This window comes from Cornus florida, unplaced genomic scaffold (genome assembly GCF_030987335.1).
Source record: "Cornus florida cultivar Cherokee Brave unplaced genomic scaffold, ASM3098733v1 CherokeeBrave_3.0.0_Hap2_Chr05, whole genome shotgun sequence".
Lineage (NCBI taxonomy): Eukaryota > Viridiplantae > Streptophyta > Magnoliopsida > Cornales > Cornaceae > Cornus > Cornus florida.
Genome location: NW_026775575.1, coordinates 117,130,200 through 117,157,097, shown reverse-complemented (window position 1 = coordinate 117,157,097; position 26,898 = coordinate 117,130,200). Strand labels below are relative to the sequence as shown.

The 26,898-nt window shown below is 32.9% G+C and overlaps 2 protein-coding genes and 1 pseudogene across 4 annotated transcripts; 2 read left to right on the top strand and 1 right to left on the bottom strand.

Moving 5' to 3' along the window:
- Positions 1–11,868: 11,868 nt before the first annotated feature.
- On the top strand, positions 11,869–13,555 carry LOC132310516 (trans-resveratrol di-O-methyltransferase-like; annotated as a pseudogene).
- Positions 13,556–17,555: 4,000 nt separating this feature from the next.
- Positions 17,556–19,272, top strand: LOC132308929 (trans-resveratrol di-O-methyltransferase-like). The gene is made up of 2 exons (XM_059807230.1): positions 17,556–18,334; positions 18,743–19,272. Exons 1-2 carry the CDS (start codon positions 17,564–17,566, stop codon positions 19,046–19,048), a joined length of 1,077 nt encoding a protein of 358 aa, XP_059663213.1. The 5' UTR covers positions 17,556–17,563; the 3' UTR covers positions 19,049–19,272.
- Positions 19,273–19,780: 508 nt separating this feature from the next.
- On the bottom strand, positions 19,781–23,411 carry LOC132308927 (uncharacterized). Of its 3 annotated transcripts, none has more exons than XR_009482502.1 (3): positions 22,642–23,411; positions 22,142–22,232; positions 19,781–20,570 (listed from the first exon to the last, which is right to left on the bottom strand). XR_009482502.1 is itself a non-coding variant. In XM_059807229.1 (2 exons), the coding sequence occupies exon 1, from the start codon at positions 23,262–23,264 to the stop codon at positions 22,644–22,646; it is 621 nt and encodes a 206-aa protein (XP_059663212.1). In that variant the 5' UTR covers positions 23,265–23,411; the 3' UTR covers positions 19,781–20,570; positions 22,642–22,643. The 3 variants fall into 3 exon arrangements, 1 of the variants encoding a protein (XP_059663212.1); XR_009482501.1 differs by lacking the exon at positions 22,142–22,232 and having other exon boundaries at positions 19,781–20,123; positions 20,221–20,570; XM_059807229.1 differs by lacking the exon at positions 22,142–22,232.
- Positions 23,412–26,898: the final 3,487 nt, after the last annotated feature.

Here is a 26,898-nt window from a genome sequence, read left to right as displayed (position 1 = left end):
TTCTTTTTTTTTATCATCTGTGTTCGTTTTAAAATACTTTAATTGTTTGATGTTCCCTCGGGTTTGGGCCTGGGCCTGATCAACCCGTGTCTCGGATCCGAGGGGTATCACAGAGAGTTAGAGAGAAAAGGAGGAAAAGGAAGGAAATAGGAGAAAACCCTGTAGAGAGAAGATCAGGAAAGAAGAAATTTAACTTTTAATCCGAAAGTTTAAGGCAAGTTCTTCTTCTATCTCTCTCCCTTAGATTTGTGTTTCTATACATGCCTAGGAGATTACAGGATTTTTAATCATTTAAAATTTAAAAATTATGCAAGTTTTAAATCTTCTCTGCTCCTTTGATTCGTATTCTATGCATGCTAGATTAATTATAGGTTCCTTAAATAAATTAATTGAATCAATAATCATGGATTAATTTGAATTTTAAATTCATGTTTTAATAGTGGAATTTAATTCTTTTCTTCCGCCGAACTTAGCACTGTTGGTGGTTGTGATTTTAATTTAATTTATCTATTTTATTTTTCACGTGAATTAATTGGAGATTGCAATAGTTTGTACTTTAAGTATAGGAAATTAAAAGTTGGTTTTATTTATAAGGGATGCACGCCGAACGAGGTGATGAATCAATATATGGATATCAACATAAAGTTAGACATTGTTAAGTCACAAACTGATTCTATGCATAAAGGGGTGCACGTGATGAAATTAGAAAGTTGGAATTCCATGTCTTTCACAAGGCAAACACGCCGAACGAGGCAACTTGTAATACTGTTATGATAGAAATAAATCAATTTGGTATAAAAAACAATGAGTATGCATTAAATATTTTAAGGTTAATTTGTTTAGGGTTGGAATACTAAATTAATATTTATTATTTTTGGATTGATAGATCTATATTAAATATTTAATTGATTTAAATAGATTCATTAAAAATCGGAAAAGTATGATTTAAGTTTACATGCTAAGTATGTAATATAATTAATTTTAAAAGGGATAAATTAATTAAATATGGTTGGATTAAATTATTTTAATCAATTGTTTCGATTTAAAATTAATTTAATCAGAATATGGAGATGTACAATTTAGTTGAGATGCATGTTAATTTCTTATGATGTAAATTATATGCACGCTACTTAGAATTGATATTTTTGCTCAAGTAAATGCAAACGATGTGTATATGATTTATATCATGTTTATTTGGATTATTATATGTAAATATTATTTACATTATCCTCGGATTGGAAACTTTTATTTGGTTATGATATGGATTAATGGACCGTTATGGGATGGGGGCATATTAGGGACGGATTAACTTAAGAGTTAACTCTTACCTATTTTTAATAAGGGAACGGAATAACCATAATGTTAAGTCCTACTTATTCGTGTCAGGTCAACGGAATAATTGGATGACATATTATTAAAATAATATTTAGATAGTTTATTTTGATGGTTAGATAGGACGGATTTTATATATATAATTATACACCATGATATGAGCTTGAGTCTCAGGATCAGTGGTTAGAGTGCATATATTGTCAGGGATGTGTAACTAGATATAGTGTAGTTGTGTGCCCTGGTAGGTCTAGGTATTCGTACCCACTATATGTGCGTTTTGCGTGATGCCTACTATTCAGGTTGAGACAACCCTATAGTCTAGTGAGGTTCCTTTAGTGTGTATATATATATATACAGACTACTAGTTATTGTTGGATTAACTAGGATGTATACGTGTATCGAATCTCTACTTGGACTATAGTAGAGTAGAACTTGTTTGTGAGCCTGACCCACCATTATTTTTCAGGTGTTCGTCAGGAGTAGAGGTTGTTTGTGCTGAGTAGGGATCAGTCTACTTCACTCTTCCAGTTTATCTACATAGGAGTTCCTTTATGTTTCAATTTCTTGATGTAGACAGTTATTGCTGTCATTTGTTCAGTTGGGTTTTTCTAGGGGTCCACACAGTATGGATTCCCGAGTTGTATTAATGGAGGATTAATTGTATCAGAATATTTTTTATTTTAATAAGAATTTATTATAAGGAGTTTTGGATTATCCTTTAGTTTCTTTTCAGCATTTTTATTTATATTTATTTATCCTCTTGTATTCTGTATTCGTTTATTGCCGATTCGTTTTTGATATCGCTGGGCATTCGGGCGGGGGCCTGGCCAACTCCCATTTAGAAATCTCGGTGTATCACATATATATTGACCCAAAATTAAAAGTTTGAAAATAAATTTAATTTGTCTCTCCTTGAAATTTAAATATTTTTCAACTTGCACTCTTTTAGCTATACTTTTAAAAGCTCAAATATTATGAAACAAAAATTTAAGTTCATTATTATTATAGTCATTTTTTTTTTGGTAAATAATTAGTATAGTCGTTATCTCAACATATTGTTATTTTATTTATATATACACGTACAATATCTATAATATTAGTTCAACAGAGAAAAAAAAGGAATAAATAAATTAATGTTCCCTCATGTTTGGTAAAAATGCATGAAGTATTTTTTGTTAAACATTTTTGTAAAATGGAATTTACAAGAAAAATAGCTAATATTATATAACAATCTTTATTGGGAAGTCTTAGGAATATTTGGAAAGAAGATAAACTAAAGTATTGTGGGATTCTCAATAACAATAATAATATCATCTATATACTTTTAGTTATTACTTTCTAAATAACAAATTTTATAACTATTTGTATCTTGTTTAATGACTCAATAATAATCTTGTTCAAATTTTTTTATTTTTTATTTTGTTAAAAATTGAGTTAAAATTCGTTATATTGTTGAATTGTGGAATCTACTTAATTTTCTTCTTCAAAAAATTAGATTTTTGAAAAATTAAAACTATTGATAAAGGAAATTTGATTTTCTAACAATTCTTATTTCTTTACATTTCTTCTCATTATTTTCTTCTAAAATCATTTTTATTTTATTTTTTTTGTCCAGGTTGTATTGTTTTCGTTTTTGAATTTTTTTCAAAATATATATACTATGACCAGTATTTAAAAATAAATTATATTGCAATTGATCAGTATTTAAAAATAAATTATACTATGATCATTATTTAAAAATAAATTATATTATAATTGATTTATAAGTTTTTTTTAATTTTTGTTACATTGTTCAATTCGACCCCCCAACCTTTAATTTCTGGCTCCGCCCCTGATTTAGAGAGAGAGGTGGCTAGGTGGGTGGTGGTGTGAAAGTTGCGGTAATATTTATATATATATATACATATATTTTAATATAATTTTATAAGAGTGAGGCGCAATTTTGAACTTTCATAGTGAGAGTTAAATGGGTGTGAAATTGATTTTTCAAAAAAATTAATTTTAATGGCATTTTGATATTTTTATAAAAAATTTGGTCAAAATTGACTGTATGGCAATTTGCTCTAAATATTAAAAAATAAGAATTTATATACAAATAATAAATATTTCTTGCAAGTAATTTTTTCGCACTTTACCCTTAATATATATTTAATATATACTTATTAAATTTATTTATTTTTTAGTTTTTGAATTATTCTCTTTTGTTTCAATGATTTTTATGATTTGAAAATTTCATCTATAGTAGATACACTAATTTAAAAAAAAAAAAAATCTATTTCCAAAGAGCTATCTTCAAATTGAAACATCTACAGTATTGAATTCTTTTTCTTTTTCTTTTTTCTATATATATAAAGAGAAATGATGTGACAATTGGGTGACTTTGGGATGAGTCACATTTTTTGGAATTAAGAAAAACAAAAATATTAAATATATATATAAATAGAAATTATATTGAGAAAACATATCAAATGTGACTTTTGGATGTAATATTTACTAATTATATTGAGAAAATTATTAAAAATATATAACATATACAAAATAATTTAAATAGAGAACCGATGTATTTTAATTGGATATTATTTAAAGAAGAGTATTCTTTATAGGAATTTCAATTTAAAAGAAACTCTTTATGAAAGTAGGCTAAATGGTAAGCAGAATATATACATTATTTATTTTATAATAGGTGGTGTTGAAGTTTTTTTCACTCCTAGGTTTTTTTATTATTATTATTTTTTTTTTGGCATTGGCAAGAAGGTGTTAGTAGTTAAGACGGTAACTTTTGAAGTGTTTTATTTTTATATTTGAAATTCAAAGGTGTAAATGTGCATTGGCAGAGAATATAAAAAACGTTGAAATGCTAAAAGGTGTAATGTTTAGTAATCTAAACTATGTGTATATATATATATATATTTATATACATTGTTGCCCAAGTATAGACTCTAGAGAATGGGTGAATAGAGCATTTGGCAAACAATGGCCAATTTTTCGTTTTGTAAATTCTATTAATTCTAACAATTATGCAATAATCAAAATATAAATATAAGCAATTAATAGCATAAATGTAAAGAAGGTAAAGAAAGAGAGATTGCAAACATTTATACGGCGATTTTAGTGAGGTTCGGAAACTCCTACTCCTTGGCTCGAGACCCCTTTTGAGACTTCCGAATTTACTTATGCACCTCCTTACAGGTGGAGAGCAAACATTTACATGAAGCAACACCTTGCTTCACCTTGCTAAGAGACAACCTCTCTTAGTCTTCCTTTGGGTCACACCAACCTTTACAAATTGAAGCTACCTTCTTCTTATTCCTTACAAATGTTTGAAGATCAGAATTTTAGTACATAATAATCTCTCACAAATTTGAAGTATAACTTCCAGCTCACAACTAGAGTATATATGAATATATTGAAACTCAATACTCTATGAATGATATGGGATGTATGAATACAAGAACAAAAACTCTTTGGATGCTACATGATATTTCTTTATGGTAGCAACTCTTAATCTCAAAGTCCCCAGCTCTATTTATAGAGTTTTGATGCAGCTAATTCAAAAATATAACTGTTATGCACAGGGTTTAAGGCAAAATAGTCGTTTGAATCAATCTAGACATACATCGGTTGACCGAACTGAAATAAGGTTTATTTCGGTCGTCCAAAATGAAATGAGATCTGCTGAGTGCCTTATTTCGATCGGCCGGTTGTGATTTCAAACTTAGCATGGCTACTACCCAAATCGGTCGGCCAATTCAGATTTTGTTTCCATTTACTTTAAGTTTACAATGTAAATAAGAAAGTACCCCCCCCCCCCCCCCCCCCCAAATTTGGATTCAATAAAAAATATAAGAAAATTGAAATCCAACTAAATCAAAATGTAGAAATTCAGTTTTAGTACAAATTTGGATTCGCGACAGTTTTGGTAAAAATGAATCCTTATGTAGACCAATATAAACTTGGTCATAAATTCTAATAAAATCAGTTTAGGCTATTTGAAGTACAATGAGTTATTACCTGGAAAAATTATTTTGAAATAATCATTATTCAAAAATCCATTTTTCACACTTAGCCAAAAACATAGTTTTTCATGTCTGACATTCTGGGGTCCTAATGTTCATTACCAACTCATGATAATGAAGGCTTCATATGTTTTAATTGTTGACCAATATGAATCATGTGATTGATGTGCATGGTCTTAGCATTTCTAGCACCAATGATGAGTTCTTTCAAAATTTATGTAAGGTTGAACTAACTCACTCTTTAGCAATGACTTCATGTGCAATTATATATGAATGAAGTACATAGTCTATTGCTAATATATATAGGAACATATGAATGATGATATGATATACATGGTCCTATAGAGATGAGTTACAAATGGATTCATAATACTTTGACATTGAATCCTAAACACTCATCATCCTATCTACCATTTTCTTCACGTTTTGTCCATGATCTTGTAGGCTTTCAGGTAGACTTGTTTTCTTCCTTTTTTTGAGTTGTTTTCTTGCTCGTTGTAGTCCAAGCTATTTTTGGATGGACTTTGCATTTGGTTCTTTGAAACTTCATGTCTAATTTGTATCCATTGTTTTCCTTGATGTGATCTTGAATAATGAAATACTTGGAATGATTTTTATAATTTCATTGGGGTCATTATTTGAATATGAATAATCTATATAACACTCAATGTAAACATTAGTCCTTAAATACCAATAATGGTTTGTTATCATCCAAACCTTTAAATTGTCCTTGGATGGAATCCTTAGGGTCAACAATATATTTATATACACAATACAAAAAATATTTATTATTTTAGGATAGAGAAGGTGCTTGCAGTTAGAAGGTGTCTGTTACAATAGTTTTATTATTATTATTATTTGAAAAGTCAAGTTTGTTGAGAAAACAAATATTTAAATTTGTGTTTCCTTTTTAAACTACACTCAATGTAAACATTAGTCCTTAAACACCAATAATGGTTTGTTATCATCCAAACCTTTAAATTGTCCTTGGATGGAGTCCTTAGGGTCAACAATATATTTATATACACAATACAAAAAATATTTATTATTTTAGGATAGAGAAGGTGCTTGCAGTTAGAAGGTGTCTGTTACAATAGTTTTATTATTATTATTATTATTATTATTATTATTTGAAAAGTCAAGTTTGTTGAGAAAACAAATATTTAAATTTGTGTTTCCTTTTTAAACTAAAAAACTAATTTTAGTGTATATAAAAATTACAAAATGAATCCCTTTTTATAAGGGTTATAAATATATTAAACTGATTAAACTAAATATCATTTTATTCTACAAGTAATTCTAAAATGTTTCTTAATTTCTCAGTATTCTTATCCTAAATCTCCACGGAACATACTTCCAAAAATCTCTTCCAAATATAAAGACATTATATAACGGAATCATAAATACTTCGGAGAGAATTAGACAAAGTAGAGAACGTATATGAAATAACAACATTTCCTAGAGAATTAAACAAGCAAGGAATACAGAATTAAACAAAAAAGCAACATGAAAAAATAAACGCACTATATACGCAAAGAAGATATAAAGAGGCCAATACAATTTGTTATATATAACATAATATAAATAGTACAAAGAAAACATTATAAAATAATAATAGTCCAGTAAAATATCAATAAAAACATATCAGAATAAGAGAGAGCAAGAAACTTATTTCTGGCCTCTTGGAGATCGAGTCAGGAGACTCAGGACAATTGTCACGTTGAATAACATTTATCAAGCCTTCCATTGACATGTTGCTCAGGACAAAGAGGAAGATGTAAAACGTATATTGTTTTTATTGGACTACTATTTTATTTATAAGCTACAACGCACCTATTCGTGAAATGATACGTCTGTTCAACTATAAAAAGTTTTTACCATTAACTTTCTTCATAACCGTTCATATTTCTTTGACAGAGTAATTGAGTATACAAAGAGTAAATTGGGGAATTGAAATATTCCACATATTTTTTTAAAACTCTTTTCTAAAAGAAAACAACTTCTTAGGCAAAATATATAAAATAAAAAAGGTGCCTGGAGAGTGTGCGTGTGTGTGTGTGTGTTTTCTTTTTCTTTTTCTTTTTTTTCCGTTTTGCAAACAGTTGCCAGTAGTTAAGGAAACTTTTCAAAAAAATTATTTTTCATATTAAAAATCTATCTAAAGGTGTAAAAGTGTATTGGCATTAATTATTTTTTTTTTATAAAAAAAAATGATAAATAGAGATATGATATATTTTAACTGCACAGAAAGTCTTCGATCATGAAAAAAAAAAAAAGGTGTTTAATATGAAGAAGTTTGTAAATTTAAGAGAAACTCTTTTCTAAAAGAAAGACAACTTGATAAGCAAAATATATAATATTGAAGAGTATCCAAAGAGTGTGTGTATTTTTTGTTTTTTGGCTTTGCAAATAGGTGCTAATAGTTAAGTAGGCAACTTTAAATAAAAAATAAAATAAAAATCATATTAAAAATCTAGCTAAAGGTGTAAAAGTGTATTGGCATGAAATATCAAAAAGCCTTAAAATTCTAAAAGGTACAACATTTAAGACTCAAAAGGCGTATAACAGCGGAAATTGGAAACCTGAAAAGTCATTAATAAAATTTTTAAATAAATGAAGTGTTTTAAAATGTATATAAACATTAGAAAATGAATCCACATTTATAAGAAACTCTTTTATGAAAAAAGACAACTTGATAAACAAAATATATAAAATAGAAGAGTATGTATATATTTTTTATTTTTTATTTTTTTTTCCTGCTTTGCAAATAGGTGCTAGTAGTTAAGTAGGTAACTTTTCAAAAAAAATTCCATATTAAAAATCTATTTAAAGGTGTAAAAGCGTATCAGCATGAAATATCAAGAAGCATTGAAATCCTGAAAGGTACAACATTTAATAATCAAAAGGTGTGTAACAACAAATCTGGAAACTTGAAAAGTCATTAATAAATTTTTTAAATAAATGAAGTGTTTTAAAATGTATATAAATATTAGAAAATGAATCCACTTTTATTAGTAGTATAAATATGTATGTGTGTGTATATATATATATACATATATATAACATGTGACATGAGAAAATAAAATTAAAAAAGTAAACTAAAAGATATGTATAATATATTGTTTCTTGATTTAAATAGAGTGAAAGTTGTGTTATCTTTCTTATTTATCTAAAAGAGAAAGTTATGTTATTGATTAATTGAGGATCACAAAAGTTGTAACTTAGTCATAACTTTTAAAATAGAAAAAGAAAAAAGGCTCAGGGGATCAATATCTAAGTAGAAGTGTGCGTGAATGTTTCTTGCAAATGAAATCTACGCCCCTACACACCTACCCGACGGTCGTCCATCATATCACATGCATATATATGCACATACATACATATTAATATATACCAGTAAAATATATCAGTATCATAAGCCAGCAGCACGATCATTGTTGTTTTTCTGTCCTATTTCAAGAGATACATAGTGAGGGGCACCAACGAACGCACCAATGTCCCCATCGTTTGACCCACTGGAAACCGCGATTGTCTTCGGCATTGATGAAATGAGAAAATGATGACTTCACGGCATTTTTGGAATGCATGTGAATTATTGGAGAGCAATAGGGTTTCAGAGAGAGGATGGAGTGGAGGAGGAAGTGGGGTCTGCGAGGGTGACGACCAAGAAAAAGAAGCAGAGAGGGAAGAGAGAGAATTGACGATGATAAGACTTTGAGTATTATTCAATTTGGTATTTTATTATAATTTTATGGATTTTAAAAAGCTATTATTAACTTCTTTCTAGTTAAAGAGAAAGCAAACTTCACGTCACATCGGGTTTGGTTGAATTACAAAAAATACTTTGTAATTATAAAAGTATTGCAAATAGTCCTTTTGTGTTCAAATCAATTTGTATCATGTATGTAAGGTGAGCAAATAAGATCTTCTGATCATGTGATCAAAATAAAATATATAGTGTTTCAAAATTACCCTCCCTCAATTATATATATATATATATATATATATATATTAAATTTTCTCCCTATTTCTCTCTCTAACCTCTTAATTCTCTCTCTAACATATTTTTTTTAAGGGAAGAACATATTTTGATCATAATATCATTAATTGTATTTTTATAAAACAACAAATCATTAATTACCTTTTTCATAATATTACAAAGAGTAATGAAATAGTGGTCCCTTCGATACACTGGTCTAAACTAGGCTAACTTAGATGCCTTATTCTAAGCCTGCGTGAAATTAGGAATCTCAATATCTCTTTCATCTTTTCTTCGGTTGTTCTAAACACCATCATGGAATGCTAAACCGCTGATTGAAAACCCAAATAAAAAAAACTAAAAAAAAATTGAAAATAGTACACAGATTCCATTAATGATCTAAAATTATCTAATTTGATGAATTATGAAATGAATTGAAATTGAAAGTAGTGGAAATTCCATAAATTCAATTCCATCTAATTTTATGAAATAAATTATACTTTAGGATTTGTCCTTAAATTTAATTATGCATTACTCAATGTCCATTAACAAGAAGAAGAAAAAAAATCGAGATATATAAGAAGACATTATCTTTAAGAATAGCTAAACAGAATACTTTAAATTTAATTACTTATTCTTATATGAAAAATTAATTCAAAGCGGTAATCTCTTTTAATTTTTTCTTTTCTAATTGATAACCACTGCAAAGTGAGGCCTTTATTTGATTATTGGGATTAGAAAATCAAATAGAGTGTTTTTCCATTTTATTGCTTCTTTTAACAAATAAATATTTTTCTCCATCTTTCTACTGGTGGGATACCAATAGTATAATCATATACATGAAACCATCTCCCAGAAGCAATTCGCCCAGAACTGCCTTTTCGCCATCGAGTGGGCATCAGCTGTGCCCAGTCTTCGATCTGAATCAAAAGAGAGCAGTGTCTCAGGCTGATGAAGAGAGAGAGAGAATGGTTAACGAATATAGTGTTTGGTTTTGGTTCTCATTGTTTTTGTTTGGGCTGGAGGAATTCAAAACAATGTTTGGTATGTCTTTTTAGGTAATTTCAACTCTTATGTATTTTTTTATTATATTTCTTATTAGTAAAGTGGAGGGCATTTTTGTCTTTTTAATCATCTACTAATTTTAATCAGACAAAAGGAGGGCATTTTTGTCTTTTTAATCATCTACTAATTTTAATCAGACGAAAAGTTTTTGTTTGCTCACTTTAGGTGGCATTTAAACATAAAGGATGTTATTTGCATAATTATAAATTATAAGGATGTTTTTTAGGCTTCATTTCTTATGTAGACTCTGTTTGGATATATAGGAGAAAAATAAAAAAAAAATGATAGCATTAATTATGAAAGAAAGTAAAAAAAAAAAAATAGCAATAATTAATATTCATATTGAAATAGATAAGGGAAAAAAGAAAAGGAACGAAAAGAAAGTATTCTTATTATTCGGATAAGATACATAAAAGAAAAAAAAATATATATATATATATATAATTAAATTACTATTATACTTTTTTAATTAGATGAGACACAGTATAATAACAATTTTCACCTTCCAGTTGTCGAGGCAGTTTCAAAATCATAAAATATTATTTAATACGTGTACGTTATCATTTTCCTCTTAATCTTCCCGTTTTTTTTAATATCTTTCGCAATCTTTTCTTTTCTTTTCTTTTCTTTTAAACAATTCAAACACAATCCACACTATTATTTTCTTTTCTTCCCCTCACTATCCTTTCAGATCCCTCAATCCAAAAGCAGCCTTAACCCAGATCCCAAAATATACATACATATTTTCTCGTGAAAAACAATCATGCCAGGTAGTTAACATTCTAGCCCAAATATGGATCGCTATAAAGAGTGATTTCTTTATATCATCTGAAGACGTGTGATACTTAGACCTCATAATTCAGCTAAAATGGTAAGTCAAAGTATTAATTTAATTTAATTATATATATATATATTTGAACAGCCGTCTAAGTATCATTTTCCTATATATGGGTTAAAAAGTGGTGGATTCTGCATTATTTTTTATTTTTATTTCTTTTTTTGTCATGACCATGAGGGGCGACGAAGGTGTGAAGATATTGAAGCAGATCCAAGCATGGACAAGGGTCGGAACTGGTCATCGTCATTGACATGTGTCAATATATCAAACTGTGTATCTAATAAGGAAAAGCGGAGTTGACGTTTCAACGAATTAATAATGTACGTCACTTCCATTCGTTCATGACAGAGGTGATGCCACGTATGACGTTTCAACTAATGTTAATTTCACTAAGGAGTAAACAATTCCCTTGGATTAAAAAAAAAAATGGAACATATATGAGATATGTAAATATTAATTCAGGGCAAGTATAGAACTATAAATTCAAAAAATCTGTTGCCCACATTCATACGGTTCACTCATTATTTGAGGCATAAAGATAAACATTGGCTCCACTTCTGTATATATAGAGTTCAATGTTTGTCAAATTAAATTGAGGGGATAGAATAGCTAACACAGCAGCTTAGAAACATTTTTAAATGGCTTTAGCTAATATAGAGAAAAACACTGAGCTACTTGAGGCTCAAGCACACATTTGGAACCAAGCATTCAATTTCTTAAACTCTGCATCACTGAAATGCGCAATTCAACTTGGCATACCAGATATCATCCACAACCATGGCCAATCCATGCCTCTCTAAGCTGCTCACCGCGCTACCAATCAACCCCACAAAAGCCCATTGCATCTCTCGCCTAATGCGCATTCTTGTTCATTCCGGTTTCTTTGTTCAACAAAAAGTTGCCGGAAATGAGCAAGAAGTTGAGTATCTGCTCACACCGGCTTCTCGGCTTCTCACAAAGGACCATCCCATTAGTTTGTCACCATTTTTGCTAGCCACGCTTGATCCAATTATAACAAATCCGTCGCACTTTATGAGCACTTGGTTCCAAAATGAGGATAAAACCCCATTTTACACCGTCAATGGGAGGACACTTTGGGACCAAGCTGGGCAGGAGCCGGCGCTGAACAAATTTTTTAATGAGGCCATGGCTAGTGATGCTCGGTTGGTGGCTAGTGTGGTGATTAAAGAGTGTAAGGGAGTGTTTGAGGGGTTGAATTCATTGGTGGATGTTGGGGGTGGCACTGGGACTGTGGCCAAGGCCATTGCTGAGGCATTCCCACACTTGTAGTGCACAGTGCTTGATCTTCCACACGTTGTTGGTAACTTGGAAGGGACTCAAAACTTGAACTTTCTTCAAGGGAACATGTTTGAAGCAATTCCTCCAGCAGATGCAATTCTACTCAAGGTAATCCATCTCTAATTTTGTAACTTATTGATTTCCATCTTTCAATCTATATATATATATATATGATTTATTTTATATTGTCCAGCCATATATATAGAGATGTATTCATTATTTGCCATAACCAAGCTATATGATAATTTTACGTACGTGTGTGTGTGTGTGTGTGTGTGTGTGTTAGTCCATAATTTTACATACCCAATGAAACAAATGATTTTTATATACAAATTTATTCTCACACATATATTATCATGGCAACTCCAATCAAGTTATATATGCCATATATGCAAGGTGAACTACAAGACAGTAATTAACCACACTAGTGTGATGATTAAGTCTACCTAGCTAGCAATCACCCTTCACAAAATTTGCAAATTTAATTTGCATGCTTTCCTTTTTCTCTTTCTTTTTAAATTCTGACCTTTCTGGATCTGATTTCATTTGCATGGTGTCACTATTTCAATAAAACATCAATTTTTAGAAGAGTTGAAGTGGACTTTTTTTAATTTTTAATTTCTCTGAAGGATATGATTTCTCTCACAATAATGAATATATAAATACTAACTAATTATATACTTGTAATTAATTGGACTAATATTGTAAATGACAAACAGTGGATACTGCATGACTGGAGCGACGAAGATTGTGTGAAGATCCTGAAGCGATGCAGAGAGGCAATTCCAAGCAAGGAGAAGGGTGGGAAGGTGATAATTATAGATATGAACATGATGATACAGGACAAGAACAAGAAATGAGTCGATTGAAACCCAGCTGTTCTGGGATATGTTAATGACGGTTACAGTATCTGGTAAAGAGAGAAATGAGGAGGAATGGAAGAAGCTCTTCCTGGATGCTGGCTTCAGCGACTATAAGATAATGCCCGTAATGGGTTTGAGGTCTCTCATTCAGCTTTATCCTTAAGCCTATGTTTCATGTTTGGCGAGTGTAGAATTGGAGTTTTGGATCATGGAGAAATTGAAAAAAAAACAAATCAAAAAATTGAACAAAAATTTTCTTCAATTTCAATTCTAAAGTTTCAACTCCGTGCTGCCGAACACAACCTGAGGCTATGTTCGGTTTCATGAAAGTGAAGATTTGAAATTGGAATCGATAGAATTGAAGAAAAAAATTTAGAAAATTAAATTAAATTTTTTTTTTAATTCCACCAATTCTAATTTCAAAACTCTAATTCTATGCAACCGAACACAGCTTTAATTAGTTCACAAGCTTTGGGTATAAGTGCTTTCAAGGCTTATAAGCATTCGCTTACTATTGTATAGAATAATAATATTGTTTTGGGTTGTGTAAATACTCTTATTGCATGTAAGAATTCTATATGAATGTTGGACTGAGCATTTTAGAATAATAAATGTTCAGATATGTAGCCTTGTACAATACTGTAAGGTTTCATTATCTATGAATTTGAAAAGAAAAGAAGTGATGGTGAATATTTTGTTTGAATTGCCTGTAAAAGGGAAAAGAATTCATTCCTATTCTTTCAAAAATAAGAAATTTTGAAACAAAACAATAATGGGTAAATGATACGGAGTATTTTCATAATTTTAAAAAACTCTCAAGAATAAAATTGTAATCTAACACGCATTTTTAAGGGTATACTACTATAACAATACTGTATATCCAAGTTTTGGGTCTGGACTCTGGAAGTTAGTGCCGTCAATGATATGCTTTGACCGGAAGCTAAATGGCATCATTTGAGGACTTGGCAACGTTGCAACTTCTTTCTATACTAGTTGTAGAGAAGTCTCATGCAAAAGCATCATTGGATATATATCTCTCATGGTGCCCAATTTTTACTTTTTTATTCTAAATTTTCAAACCTGAAGATCCCTTGCCAATAAATTAAGATTACAAAGGTTAATGAACCACCATGACCAAACTGCCAACTCTTACAATCTGTTTGGAATTGTTTTTTAATTGTTTAAAAACGTTTTTTATTTTTTAAAGGTAATCATCAAAAATATTTTTAATAATTTTTAACTTTACTTTATAAAAAAAATAAAATAGAACAAAATTGTATAAAAAAATTTTTAAATTTTAAAAAAAAAAAAATTATCTAAAGTATTCAACCTCTACTTAAGGATGTCAATTTTTACCACCCCGCCGGAACTCCGCCCCGTCCCGCCCCGTTAATAACGGATATGGAAACACTTTTTATATCGTTGGGGCGGGCATGGATACAAATTTTGTACCCGTCGCGGGTCACGAGGCGGGTAAGGGTTCAGTATACATATCCTAAGAGCCCCACCCTGCCTCGCCCCGCTAAGCATATATATATATATATAAACTTGGTATTAAATTTGCTTTTGTTTTGGTTATGGTGGAAGTTGGAGTTTAGAATTTCTTGTGATTTGGTTGTATTAAACTTTTATTTTTGTTTATTATGTTCTCTGAATTATATTATGTGCATGTTATTTTTTTTATTTTTGTTGTGATACATAATTTCATTTATATTGTGTCATTCTCAAACTTTCCACATTCAAATAGCAGGAGCTTAAGTTCCAAAAAGTGGGAGAAAAAAATTTGTTAGCGGGGCAGGCACGGGGGCACAGTATTTCCCAACGGGGCGGGGCTGAACATGAAAATCCAACCTGTCGAGAGTCTCGGGGCGGACATGGACTTGACAAAAAATAAAAGGAGTGGGGCGGGATTTAGGAAAACCTGCTCCAAACCCGCCCCGTTGTCATCCCTACCTCTACTCATAACACAATTTTAAAAGGGCGAAATATGGTAATCCTATTAAAGGATAGTTTTACAAAATTAATAACATTCATGTATTAAAAATATTGTTATTAAACAAATTAAAAAGTAATTTAATTGAAAAAAGTAGCGTGTCACTAAAAATGTAATATGTTTTTTTATGGACAATAATTTTTGGCTAGACTAACAAAAAGACTTTTTTTTTTTTTTTTTTTTTTACTTTTTTTTATTTTATTATTTTTTATCTGCAAATGAGCCAGACTGTTCGGACTCAACTCGGCTAGGCTAGGCTAGGCTAGGCCCGGGCGGTGCTCGGGCTCGTCCGAGCTTAGCTAGGCCGCTTGGGCTCAGGTAGTGAATAACACACTATACACTGCAACGAATCAAGTCATTTTTCAAGAAAAAAATCGTCACCATCTCCGTTTACCAATTAATCACCCATTTCCTATAGTAATCCATCATCTCCTTCCCCAGCCCTCAAATCCCAATGATCAATCTCCCATCCATCAACAATATGATCAAAGAGGGAATATTAAACTTGAGATTGAGAGAGGGAGGGCGAGAGAGGTAACTTGGACGTCGCCGGTTGACTTGAAGGACGGTGGGAATAGCCGGTTGAGTTGAAGGACGGTGGAAGGATTACCGCTGCAGAGGGTGGCTCGTTGCTTGCTCTTTGCGACTGTGTTAGGGTTTTTTTTTGGGTGTTTTACTACGTGTAAAACAGCTCCAAGGCTGAAATAAAATCACAAGTTGGGCCAAATGGATTACTTAACTAAATGAATTTATCTGTTTATTTGTAAGATTGAATTTCTAAATACTATGTACTAATTGGGCCAACAGAAGTATACATTAGTAATAGGTAAACTTGTATAGATGAGCTAGCTTCTTATATAAAATAATTTAAATATATTACTTCGCATATTTTAATTTAAATATTTAAAAGTCTAACAAATGAATTCAAACTCAACGGAACTCTAAACCAACCGAACTTAAATAGTTCGGTTCATTTACAGTTTTACGTAACAGGATCTTAGTCTCCGCCCTTGCATTTCAAAGCCCATTTTCTTAGATCATGCGCTGCAGAATTACAATAAGGGACGTCCACATCAACTGAAGCCCCACTTCTCTGTAAAAGAATTTTGGCATCTTCTAAAATGACGGATCAACATGTTGAAGAAGCATCACGGCTCTACCCCTTTCATGATGCTACACATATCATTGCCTTGTTAATGGAGATTGGAGGAAAATAACTCTTAAATTTCCTAGCACCTTTCCTAAAAAAATATATATAATTTTTATTATATAGAGAGAGAGAGAGAGAGAGAGAGAGAGGAGGTTAAGTGTAAAAAATACTCCTACCATGTACAAAAAAGCAAAACATGTCTCTTGTTTCAATTTGTGCAATCAAAGACATTTCAATTGAAATGTCTAAAATACCCCATATAAAAAGTGCAAAAAAACACCGTGCTGTTTCAATCTGTGTAACTAAGAAATACTCCCATAATTTTTTCACTCCTCTCAGATTCTCTATACCCTCTTTTTCTTTCGCCGCTACAACCACCACCTTCGTTCTTTCTCTTGAACCACCACCTTCGCTCTTTCTCTTGCCGCCACAACCACTACACCCACCGGCTCACCTTACAGAGCTCGACTGATATTGCTGTGAGCTTCTTCACAATATAAGCATCCTTGTGATAGATTCCCTCTTGCTTAAAAGAACCGTTTTTCATTTCCGGGAATACCACTCTAGTAGTAAATTAGTGATGATTCTGATGAACAGGAAAATTAAACGATATTCTTAATTTATTCTCATCTGTCCATAAAGTAATACTTATGCTCTTACCAGGTCATTAGATTAATTATAAAAAGTTTGCCATTAATTAAACGTGTTTAAATATATAAAAACATTATAGTTAACATCGGATTCTCTTCCATTCAGTTGTTTACACAATAACACAGTTCACATAGTTAAATTATAATGATTTTCACGTAAATATGAATATCAAAATGTAACAAATATGTGATGTATATAATAATTCAGGGAAAGCATATGGGTAGAAATTAAAAAAACGTGTCGCCGGCATTCATACAGTCCAGTTCACTTTTGAGGCATAAACATGACTCCACTTCTATATATATTGAGAGAGTTCAATATTTGTCAAATTAGATTGAGGGGATAGAATATATAGCATAGCATCATAGAAACAGATTATGATGGCTTTGCCTAATATAGAGAGAAGTGAGCTACTTCAGGCTCAAGCACACATATGGAACCAAACATTTAACTTCATAAGCTCTGCAACATTGAAATGCGCAATTCAACTTGGCATACCAGATATCATCCACAACCATGGCCAACCCATTCCTCTCTCTGAGTTGCTCACCGCGCTACCAATCAACCCCACAAAAGGCCATTGCATCTATCGCCTAATGCGCATTCTTGTTCGTTCCGGTTTCTTTGTTCAGCAAAAAGTTACTGGAAATGAGCACGAAGTTGAGTATCTCCTCACACCTGCTTCTCAGCTTCTCATAAAGGACCACCCCTCGAGTTTGAAACCATTTTTACTAGCCATGCTTGATCCAATTATAACAAATCCATCCAACTTTATCAGCACTTGGTTCCAAAATGAGGATCAAACCCCATTTTACACGGCTAATGGGGGGACACTTTGGGACCAAGCTGGGCAAGAGCCGGTGCTGAACAATTTTTTCAATGAGGCCATGGCTAGTGATGCCCGGTTGGTGGCTAGCATGCTGCTTAAAGAGTGTAAGGGAGTGTTCGAGGGGTTGAATTCATTCGTGGATGTTGGGGGTGGCACCGGGGCTGTGGCCAAGGCCATTGCTGAGGCATTCCCACACTTAAAGTGCACTGTGCTTGATCTTCCACATGTTGTTGCTAACTTGCAAGGGACTAAGAACTTGAACTTTCTTGAAGGGGACATGTTCGAGGCAATTCCCCCAGCAGATGCAATTTTACTCAAGGTATTATAATATTATTTTTAGTAATTTAACTTAATGATTTTGATATTTCATTATATGATATTCTCATTATTTCCCAGGATCAAGCATGAGAATTTTATGTACTCCTAATATTTTATATTGCTTTTTATATATGAATTCATTCATGCGTATATTTTCATGGCAAATCCATGCATGCATGGTGAACAAGAAAATAATTAACCACACAAGAGTGACGATTATGTCTAACAATCACCCTTTACAAGTTATGCTAGTTTAATTTGCATGCTTTACTTTTTATCTTTCCTTTTAAATTCTGACTTTTCTCTGGTTCCCGTTTTATCGTTTCACTATTTTCATACAACTATCAATTTTTTCAAGTAATGAAAACTATGTACTAAAACTTGTAATTTGATTGTCAATGACAAACAGTGGATACTGCATGACTGGAGCGACGAAGATTGTGTGAAGATACTGAAGCGATGCAGGGAAGCAATTCCAAGCAAGGAGAAGGGCGGGAAGGTGATTATTATAGAAATGGTGATACAGGATTACAAGGAAGGAGATAATGAGTCCATTAAAACCCAACTCTTCTTTGATATGATGATGATGATTACAGTCACTGGTAAAGAGAGAAATGAAGAGGAATGGAAGAAGCTCTTCCTGGATGCTGGCTTCAGTGACTGTAAGATAATGCCCGTACTGGGTTTAAGGTCTCTCATTGAGCTTTACCCTTGACAAGCTCTGGGTAGGGTTGTGTAAGTGCTTTCAAGGCATGTGTTCAATGTTGCTAATTACAGATTTAGAATAATAAACGTTGACATGTCGATGGGTTGTGTAATGTGTAAGTGCCCTTAACGCCATGGAAGCATTCTATAATGGTGTTGGACTGGTTTTGAATAATATGTTCAGACATAAAGTCTTCTTCAGTACTCCAAAGACTTGACAGTTTTTTCTTTTTCTTTTTCTTTTTTTTCTTTTTTTTTTATTTCGGCGAGGACAAAGGCTTGGCCGTTATTCACATGCTTTCGACAAACCCTTGAGCTCTGTGAAAGAATGAAAATCCAAATCTTCTTCCACCCATTAATAACTTGTTATTTGTGTTATAAAAGAGGGAAGTAATAAATTTAAAGACATTTTAGGAGATTATATAATATATACATATATGTAATTATGAAACACATTCGGACAATCATTGCTTCCGGATTCAGAACTCCACACATTTTTTTTCCTATATTTAATTTGTAGAAGTCAGTTGCAACTACTTCAATGTTCATAACTGTTCCAAAAATTAAAGCTTATGAGTATGCTCACTGTCTAACAAACGCATAGCTTCTATGGAATATCGAACTATTAGTTTCTTCAGGTACTACTCCGGAAACTAAAAAAAGGAGGTGGAGTTGACGTTTTAATTTACGCTTCCATTTGTTCACGACAGAGGTGATGCCAAATATGATATCAATTTCACCGTAAAAGAAAAATACTTAATTTCATTCATAATAGAGGTGACGACAGATATGGCAGTTCAATTATGGTATTCAGACATAACAGAAGTAGAGGTGATACACAATTAGCAAACACTCGCATTATCACATAGCATCCAAACACAAGAAACAGGGTGATCCAGTTGCTATCTTTTAGTCCCGTTCGATCACAGACTACCACCAAACATACCCCCACTAGGATGCTTGTAAAAACACGGTAACTCATTTCAATACCATATACAAGACGTCAGAAAGATTCCTTTGCAAGGTTATGTGCAGTCAATCAATAATATGATCCAAGTGGATGCAGCAGGAAAAGGATTGCAGGCCTAAGTCCGCATGTAATGGAATCAAAATGTCAAAAAAAGAAAATAGGAGAAAAATGGAAGAGTCGCACGAAACGGCAGAAAGATAATGAAGTAATACCTGAAAGAGGAAGCAATTACTGCAGTACTCCCATTTAAAATAGTTGCACCAGTTAAACAATTGACAGATCATACAAGTAGATTTTACATTCTGTTGGCACGTTCTTTTCTTTCCTTTTCTACATAATCTTCAGTCCTCTAGTTAATCGAATATTCCACCGCCTGAGTTATTGGAGACTCTTAAGAAGCCACCTTATCAGTTTCCCATTTCTATGAATAGAAGGTTCCATCAAAATGTGTAAAACTAATGCCAACTCCAGGACTAAAGATTACAGATGTTCACAGTGAGAACCCATTTGCATCAAGGGTTTCATCCTCCTCCATGGAAAGGGGATCAACTTCATAATAACTCTGAAAACAAGCATCAGGTAACAGTGATGAATTTGTGTTGATTTCAGTAACAATGACTCGAATAAAAAACAATCCCCAATTATATGCAGAATAAATCCTGTTTTAGTTTCATATTATGCCTAAAATAGCTTTTACCTAAGCATTATGATTCAAGATCAAAGAGAGAGAGACCATTTTAACTAAATGAGGGTGCAGAGAGGGTAGATTGGAGACAGACCTTTGGCATTACTATAATGCCAATTTGTGATCAAAGGTCCCATCGATAAACTAATCAGCGTTACCCGGTAAAGGTTTTCATGCACAAAAAAATGCATAGTATGTGCGTAAAGGACAATGCTGACAATATGAACTTGTCAACAAATTCGGCAATAACCACATGAAGCGAATTGTTTTAGTTAGTTGGGCCACATGGCCTGTAGCATCCATCTGACATTGTAAAGTTGTTCACACATGCTTAATTTTTTGTCCAAACACTTCAATTATGGTAGCAGTTTCTTTCCTCTTTTCTTTCTTTTTCTTTAATCATGGAAGTACAGTAAAACCCTACAAAGAAACAAGGGAAGTATCCTCTTAAGGGAGCAAAAATACTACTAATAGCCCAAAATTATGTAAAAGGTGTTCATTTGGCGAAGCTGCTGCTGTCCAAAAGGCAGCATTGCCATCTCAAGGGTGATGCTATCACAAGAGTAGATCTCTGTGTGGCAGGCTACAACATGAAACTTCTACTCTTTTTGCCTTAGAAGCAACACAAAATTAACGGACAATATTTTTATTCCCTAAAGGTTTAGCTGACTGTTCATTTAACCATTCTCTATATCATGCTCTTAACATACTAAGTAGTTCCAAATATATCATATCTGTGAATGTAGTTGATTTGTAACTAGTGTCTTGGCCTAGTGGCAAAATGGCACTGTTATTGTCTATTCTGCAGAAACTAGGGTTTGAATCCCATCATCATTCATCTATAGTTAAGATGAAAAAACAAGAATTTCTATCATGATAGCTAAATAGCTCGAGAAACTAGGGTTTGAATCTCATCGTCTATCAATTGAGATGAAAAAACAAGAATTTCTATCATGATAGGTAAATAGATTATAATTATATTCTTGTTTTTTGTCTCAAAAAGCAGAAGCATGGTTAGATTCCATGATATAATATATTAGTAATTTATACATAAACAATTCATCTACTAAGGAGTTGACATCGTGAATTATCAATCTAACAGAATTGACAAAATTGTGATCAAAACTTGGAGCCTATAAGTTCATTTATTTTAGTATTTTAGAGTGTCTAGTTAGTAAAGTTGGTTACGGTAGCTTGTCCAAGGACAAATCAAGACTACCCAGATATCTAAGAACGAAAAGGTAATTACAACTTGAATTAGAAAACATTATTAATTTAGAGTTTTTAGTAGATTAGTGGAAAACATTACACACATCACAACTTTGTATGTGCGAGAAGGTTCAGGTTGACCTCCTGCACTTGTCACTTCATCTATAAGGAGCTCGACATGCTGATTTCTTTTCTTTTTTTTCTTTTTTCATACATATAAGAATAAATCATGCACTCACTTTTGTCCCAATTGAAAGTCGAACTTTTTGACCTCGTGAGATGAGATGAAGGAGAGACCCGACATTCCATTGAGCGAACACTTGGAAATTACTAATTTGTAAGAGATAGCCATATAACAACAAAATCAAACATGTGGATGAGTAAAATATCTGCAATTTCAAATAATAAGCTTTTGACAAAGGCAGGAACAAAATTAATTCATATCTATTTTTATCTCTTAACTAATGACAAATCAAACAAAAATTGTAAAAGAAAATTACACAAAAATAAAATTTAGCCACATATATGGCCAATCAAATAGAGTAAAATGATCCATTAACTAAAGAAAATAAAATTTTCCCTTTTTTCATGGCAAATAATACATTGAAAACAGAGGAAGATTTGTTAGAACATTGAAATACATTGAAAGGTGATGGTATTATATGTTGAAATCAAATGATTTTAATATATGCAAACAACAAAAGAATTTGATAATGGGAAGATTTGTTAGAACAAATACCATCATCCACTAGAACTCGGCCGAGTCTCACTCGAACCGGGCCGATTCATTTCGGTCGAACCCGAGTCACCAACCCTCCGCATCCTCTCATACCCACCTCCAGAATTAGGTCGCTTGTCTTCCCCAAATCTATTCGACGACCCGAAATGCTCTTGCCGGTGACCGCCAAACTCCCTAAACCGGACACCCGGTTCAGACCTCTCCTCCCGGCCCACGAACCCTGGCCGGAGATGAGGCGGAACGAATCGGTCCGGTTTCGACAACGACGGTAACTCCTTGTCTGGCAGCAGAGACGAAGAGAGCGATGGGCCGGACCCAGTTCGCCCCAGAGGGCGCAGAGAGATGGAGTCCTCTTCCAACCGGGTTCGATCTGGTATCACGGGTTGTGAATCTTGTGATGGTGGAGGTGGAGGAGAGGGTTGTGGGATGGGTCTGGGTGAGGGACGGCTCAGGACAAGCATTCCTCCATGGATGCGAGAGTTTGAGATGATGGATTTGTTAGGACTTGTAAGAGAAGAGGAAGGTGATGATGAAGAAGAGGATTGTTTGTTGTTGGGATGGTTGATCTTCTTCTCGTATATGTCGTTGAAGTTGAGGGAGGTGTACTTATTGGTCCCTGCCATCCACTACACCAAGAGGAGAGAGAGAGACAGTGTAGAGAGAGAGAGAGACGAAGCGGATCGGGATCTGAGGACCTGAAACCGGAGGTTCGATCGGGAGTGTTCTGCGTTCGATGTAAGGTGACGCGTCGTGCTTTGTCAGGCAATGTTTTACTACTTTATTTTATTTTGAGCATGTCCGTCCTGATCATGCCACGTCATTGTGGGACCCATTACCTGATGGGGTCGCATGATGAGGTGGCATAGTCTGAGTGGTCCACCATTTTTATTCTTATGCTCAGGGATTATTAAATCTACGAAACTAAATTTAACAAATTGTTGACTGAGAGTCTGAGACACTGGAAACTATTTGTTGACAAGTCAGACTAATAAGAGAGGACCAAGTATGCTCCTTAGCCATGTAATTAATTAATTTTTTTAGCCTATGTAATTAATTAATTACAGTATACTGAATGTTTATATAATCATTACAGTTGTTGCTTAAAAAATATATATATAATTATACATATAGGGAGGATTACACTGACCAGTAGTTAACTTATACCGCCCTCCTCTCTTATTTACTAAATAACAACGACATCCCTCAAAGTTTTTGTATATGTATAATAATGACATTCCTTTCATTAACAAAAAAATATATATCAACCAAAAATGATGATATCATCAATTTTTATTTTCAAATTCCCATTCTACCCCTCAAAAATATATAAATTAATTAATTAAAATATCTAAAATACCCTCATAATTATTTATCCCCTCTCTCTCAAATTCTCTCTCCAATGTTTTTCTCTCTCCTCTCTCTTTCCTCAATCAAAGCCAAAGCGGTGGCATCACCTCAACGTGCCTAATGTTTCATCAATCTAATTGGAGCAACATCTGGATGATGCATGGCTGAATGGTTACCAGCGATGGATAATTTCAACCATCTAACCTCTATGTTGTCCAGACAGGCACTAAGATGTATAGGGTCCATAAAAAAAAACCAAAACGGTGGCGAGACGGCGGCGGCGGCGGCAAGATGAATTGAGACGGCGGCAATGGCAAGATCAACGGTGGTTCTATACACTTCACCGAGCTTGGGTCTATGAACTTCAAACCCAAACCATCACCATTCATCTGTACGATGCTGACGCATACATTCTCAAAGCTCTGGCCAAAACCAAGATCCGGGTCGTCATCAGCGTGGCCAATAACCAGCTCCTCACAATTGGGTTCTCCAACGCCACTGTCGCCTCCTGGATCGGCCGGAACGTCACCGGGTACTACCCGCAAACGCTCATCGTCACCGTTGGCGACGAGATTCTAATTACTGTACCCCTATTCCGCTCCCTGCTCATGACGGTAATCGAGTCCCAATCTCCAGACCCAGATCAAAATCTCGACACCATGGCGTCAAATGTTCTCGACCCATTCCCTCCGTCGTAGTCGTTATCAACGTACCCAATAACCAGCTCCTGACAATTGGGTCCTGTCAGTAGATATGTGGATATATATATATATATATGAAGCCGCAGCATAGAGCCCGCCCAAATCTTCCTTGATGCGCTGATCGAGAACAACAACTTGAATGGTTTGATTACTTATGTTGTTTATTTGATTGCTTGTGTTGTTTGTTACAGGTAGTGGCTTTTGTTTGTGTACCTAGGTTGAAGGATAGGTTTTGGGCCTTTTTGTCTTTTCAAACTCTATTGAGTTTGTAACAAAATACCGTATACATAAAATAAGGGCAGAAAAGTAATTTTAATATAACAGTTAACGCCATCTGTCCAAAAGTTCTGAAAGGGGAGGTTAGTGTTATTTGATAAACAAGAGTGGATGTGAATGTATAATGATAAAACTTCAAGGAAGGTCAGTGTAATTATTCCTTATATATATATATATATATATATAATCATAAAATTGAATAAGATAGGCTAGAAATTCAATAGAAAATTTATATAACAGTTGATAGATATAATATTGAGTGGTTAAACATAAGATATTCATAAAATAATTTTATGAATATATAACAGTCGAGTTTTAAATGACTTACGATGATTTTATTTATTTATTTTTGTGAATTAGCTTGTTAAGAGACCTTTTAACAATTTTTTTTGTTTAAATTACAAAATTAAAAAAACAAAAACAAAAAAATAATAAACACATGCTCATTATGTTCTCTGAATTCAATTTATGGTTCGTCTCTAAATATAAGAAAGTGAAAAGAAATATAAAAAAAAAAAAAAAAAGAACGCATAATTAAAGAAAATCATATAATTTCTTCTTCAATTCATCTTTGTTTGTCCATATTAGCATAAATAATTGTTTTGGTTCCAAGCCCATATGTTGTTATTGCCGTAAACTTTTTAACCCTACAATAAGACCTCCTTGTTTACCACAAAGAAATTAAGGATAAAGGGAATGCAATAGGTGGCAAACGCCCTTTAAAATGCCATTGTCAAAATGGCTGTAATATAACCAGCAACACAAACCTTTTTTTCTTCCATGTCGAGAAATTCTATAATAAGGGAAAGTATTAGGTATTTCAGGGAAACGAAGATCATTCATTAGTCAGGTAACTACGCATATATATATATATATAAAGTGAGTTTGAAAAACTCAAATAACAACATTCATATGACCCAACATTTGCAAATAGGAGTAATCAATATAATAAACAAGGGGTAAGTGTAAAAACAACCATGAAGTATATTTTTTATAATAGTATTTTTATCTCTTATTTAAAAATATGTGCAAAAAATACCCGATTGTTTTTAATTTGTGTAAAAATATCCATCAATTAATATAATACTCATTTTACCCTTTTACTCTTTCAAAAATACCCCTACCAAACCTTACTTCTTATTACCCTCCGCCGCCACCGCTGCTGCTTTCCTCTTCCATCACATATACATTATACTTCCTCTTCCATCACATGTACGGTACACACATATACATCACACCGCCTCGTCGCCAAAGATAGCTTTGTAAACAAAGACAGGCCCAAAAACCTTGCAAGGAGATGAACTGTGATAGACTCTGATGAATCGGCAAGCACTATAGTGAGCAAAGATGAAAATGTCGACACTAAAATTAGGAATAGTTTCTAGAATGGCAGAGATTGAGGTCTGTTATTAAATCCCCTGAAGAAGATGAGTATCAAAGAGACCACTTCTTTCCTCCCAGTTGTACTTGTACCTGAAATTCTGAACCTAATATACCAGTTGATGAAAATTTATTGAGGATGATGAATATTGAAGCATCTAAATGGTTTCCACTATTTCAAAATTCAGCTATGTAAAATGTCAGCATCAGTAATCATGTGCACGAATTCTTTACAGAAGCCAATTTAGACTGGTTAATGATATATATATATACATCACCATTTTTTCATTCTTTGACAAAATGAATCAAATGAATTTAATTATAAAAATTACAGGCATGCTCTCAATCTCAAACAATTACAGGCATGATCAGATTTGCTATTCATCGAGCAGTTCACAAAAATGGGTTTTTTATTTTTATTTCTTTGCAGAGCTATCTTCGGCGACTAGGCGATCGTCTCTGGAAGGTGAGGGATGAGGGAGGGACGGCGAAGGAGGAGTTCACCAAAGAGCCTCGTACGGCGACGCAATTCCTCACTCCGCTGATTCGTACG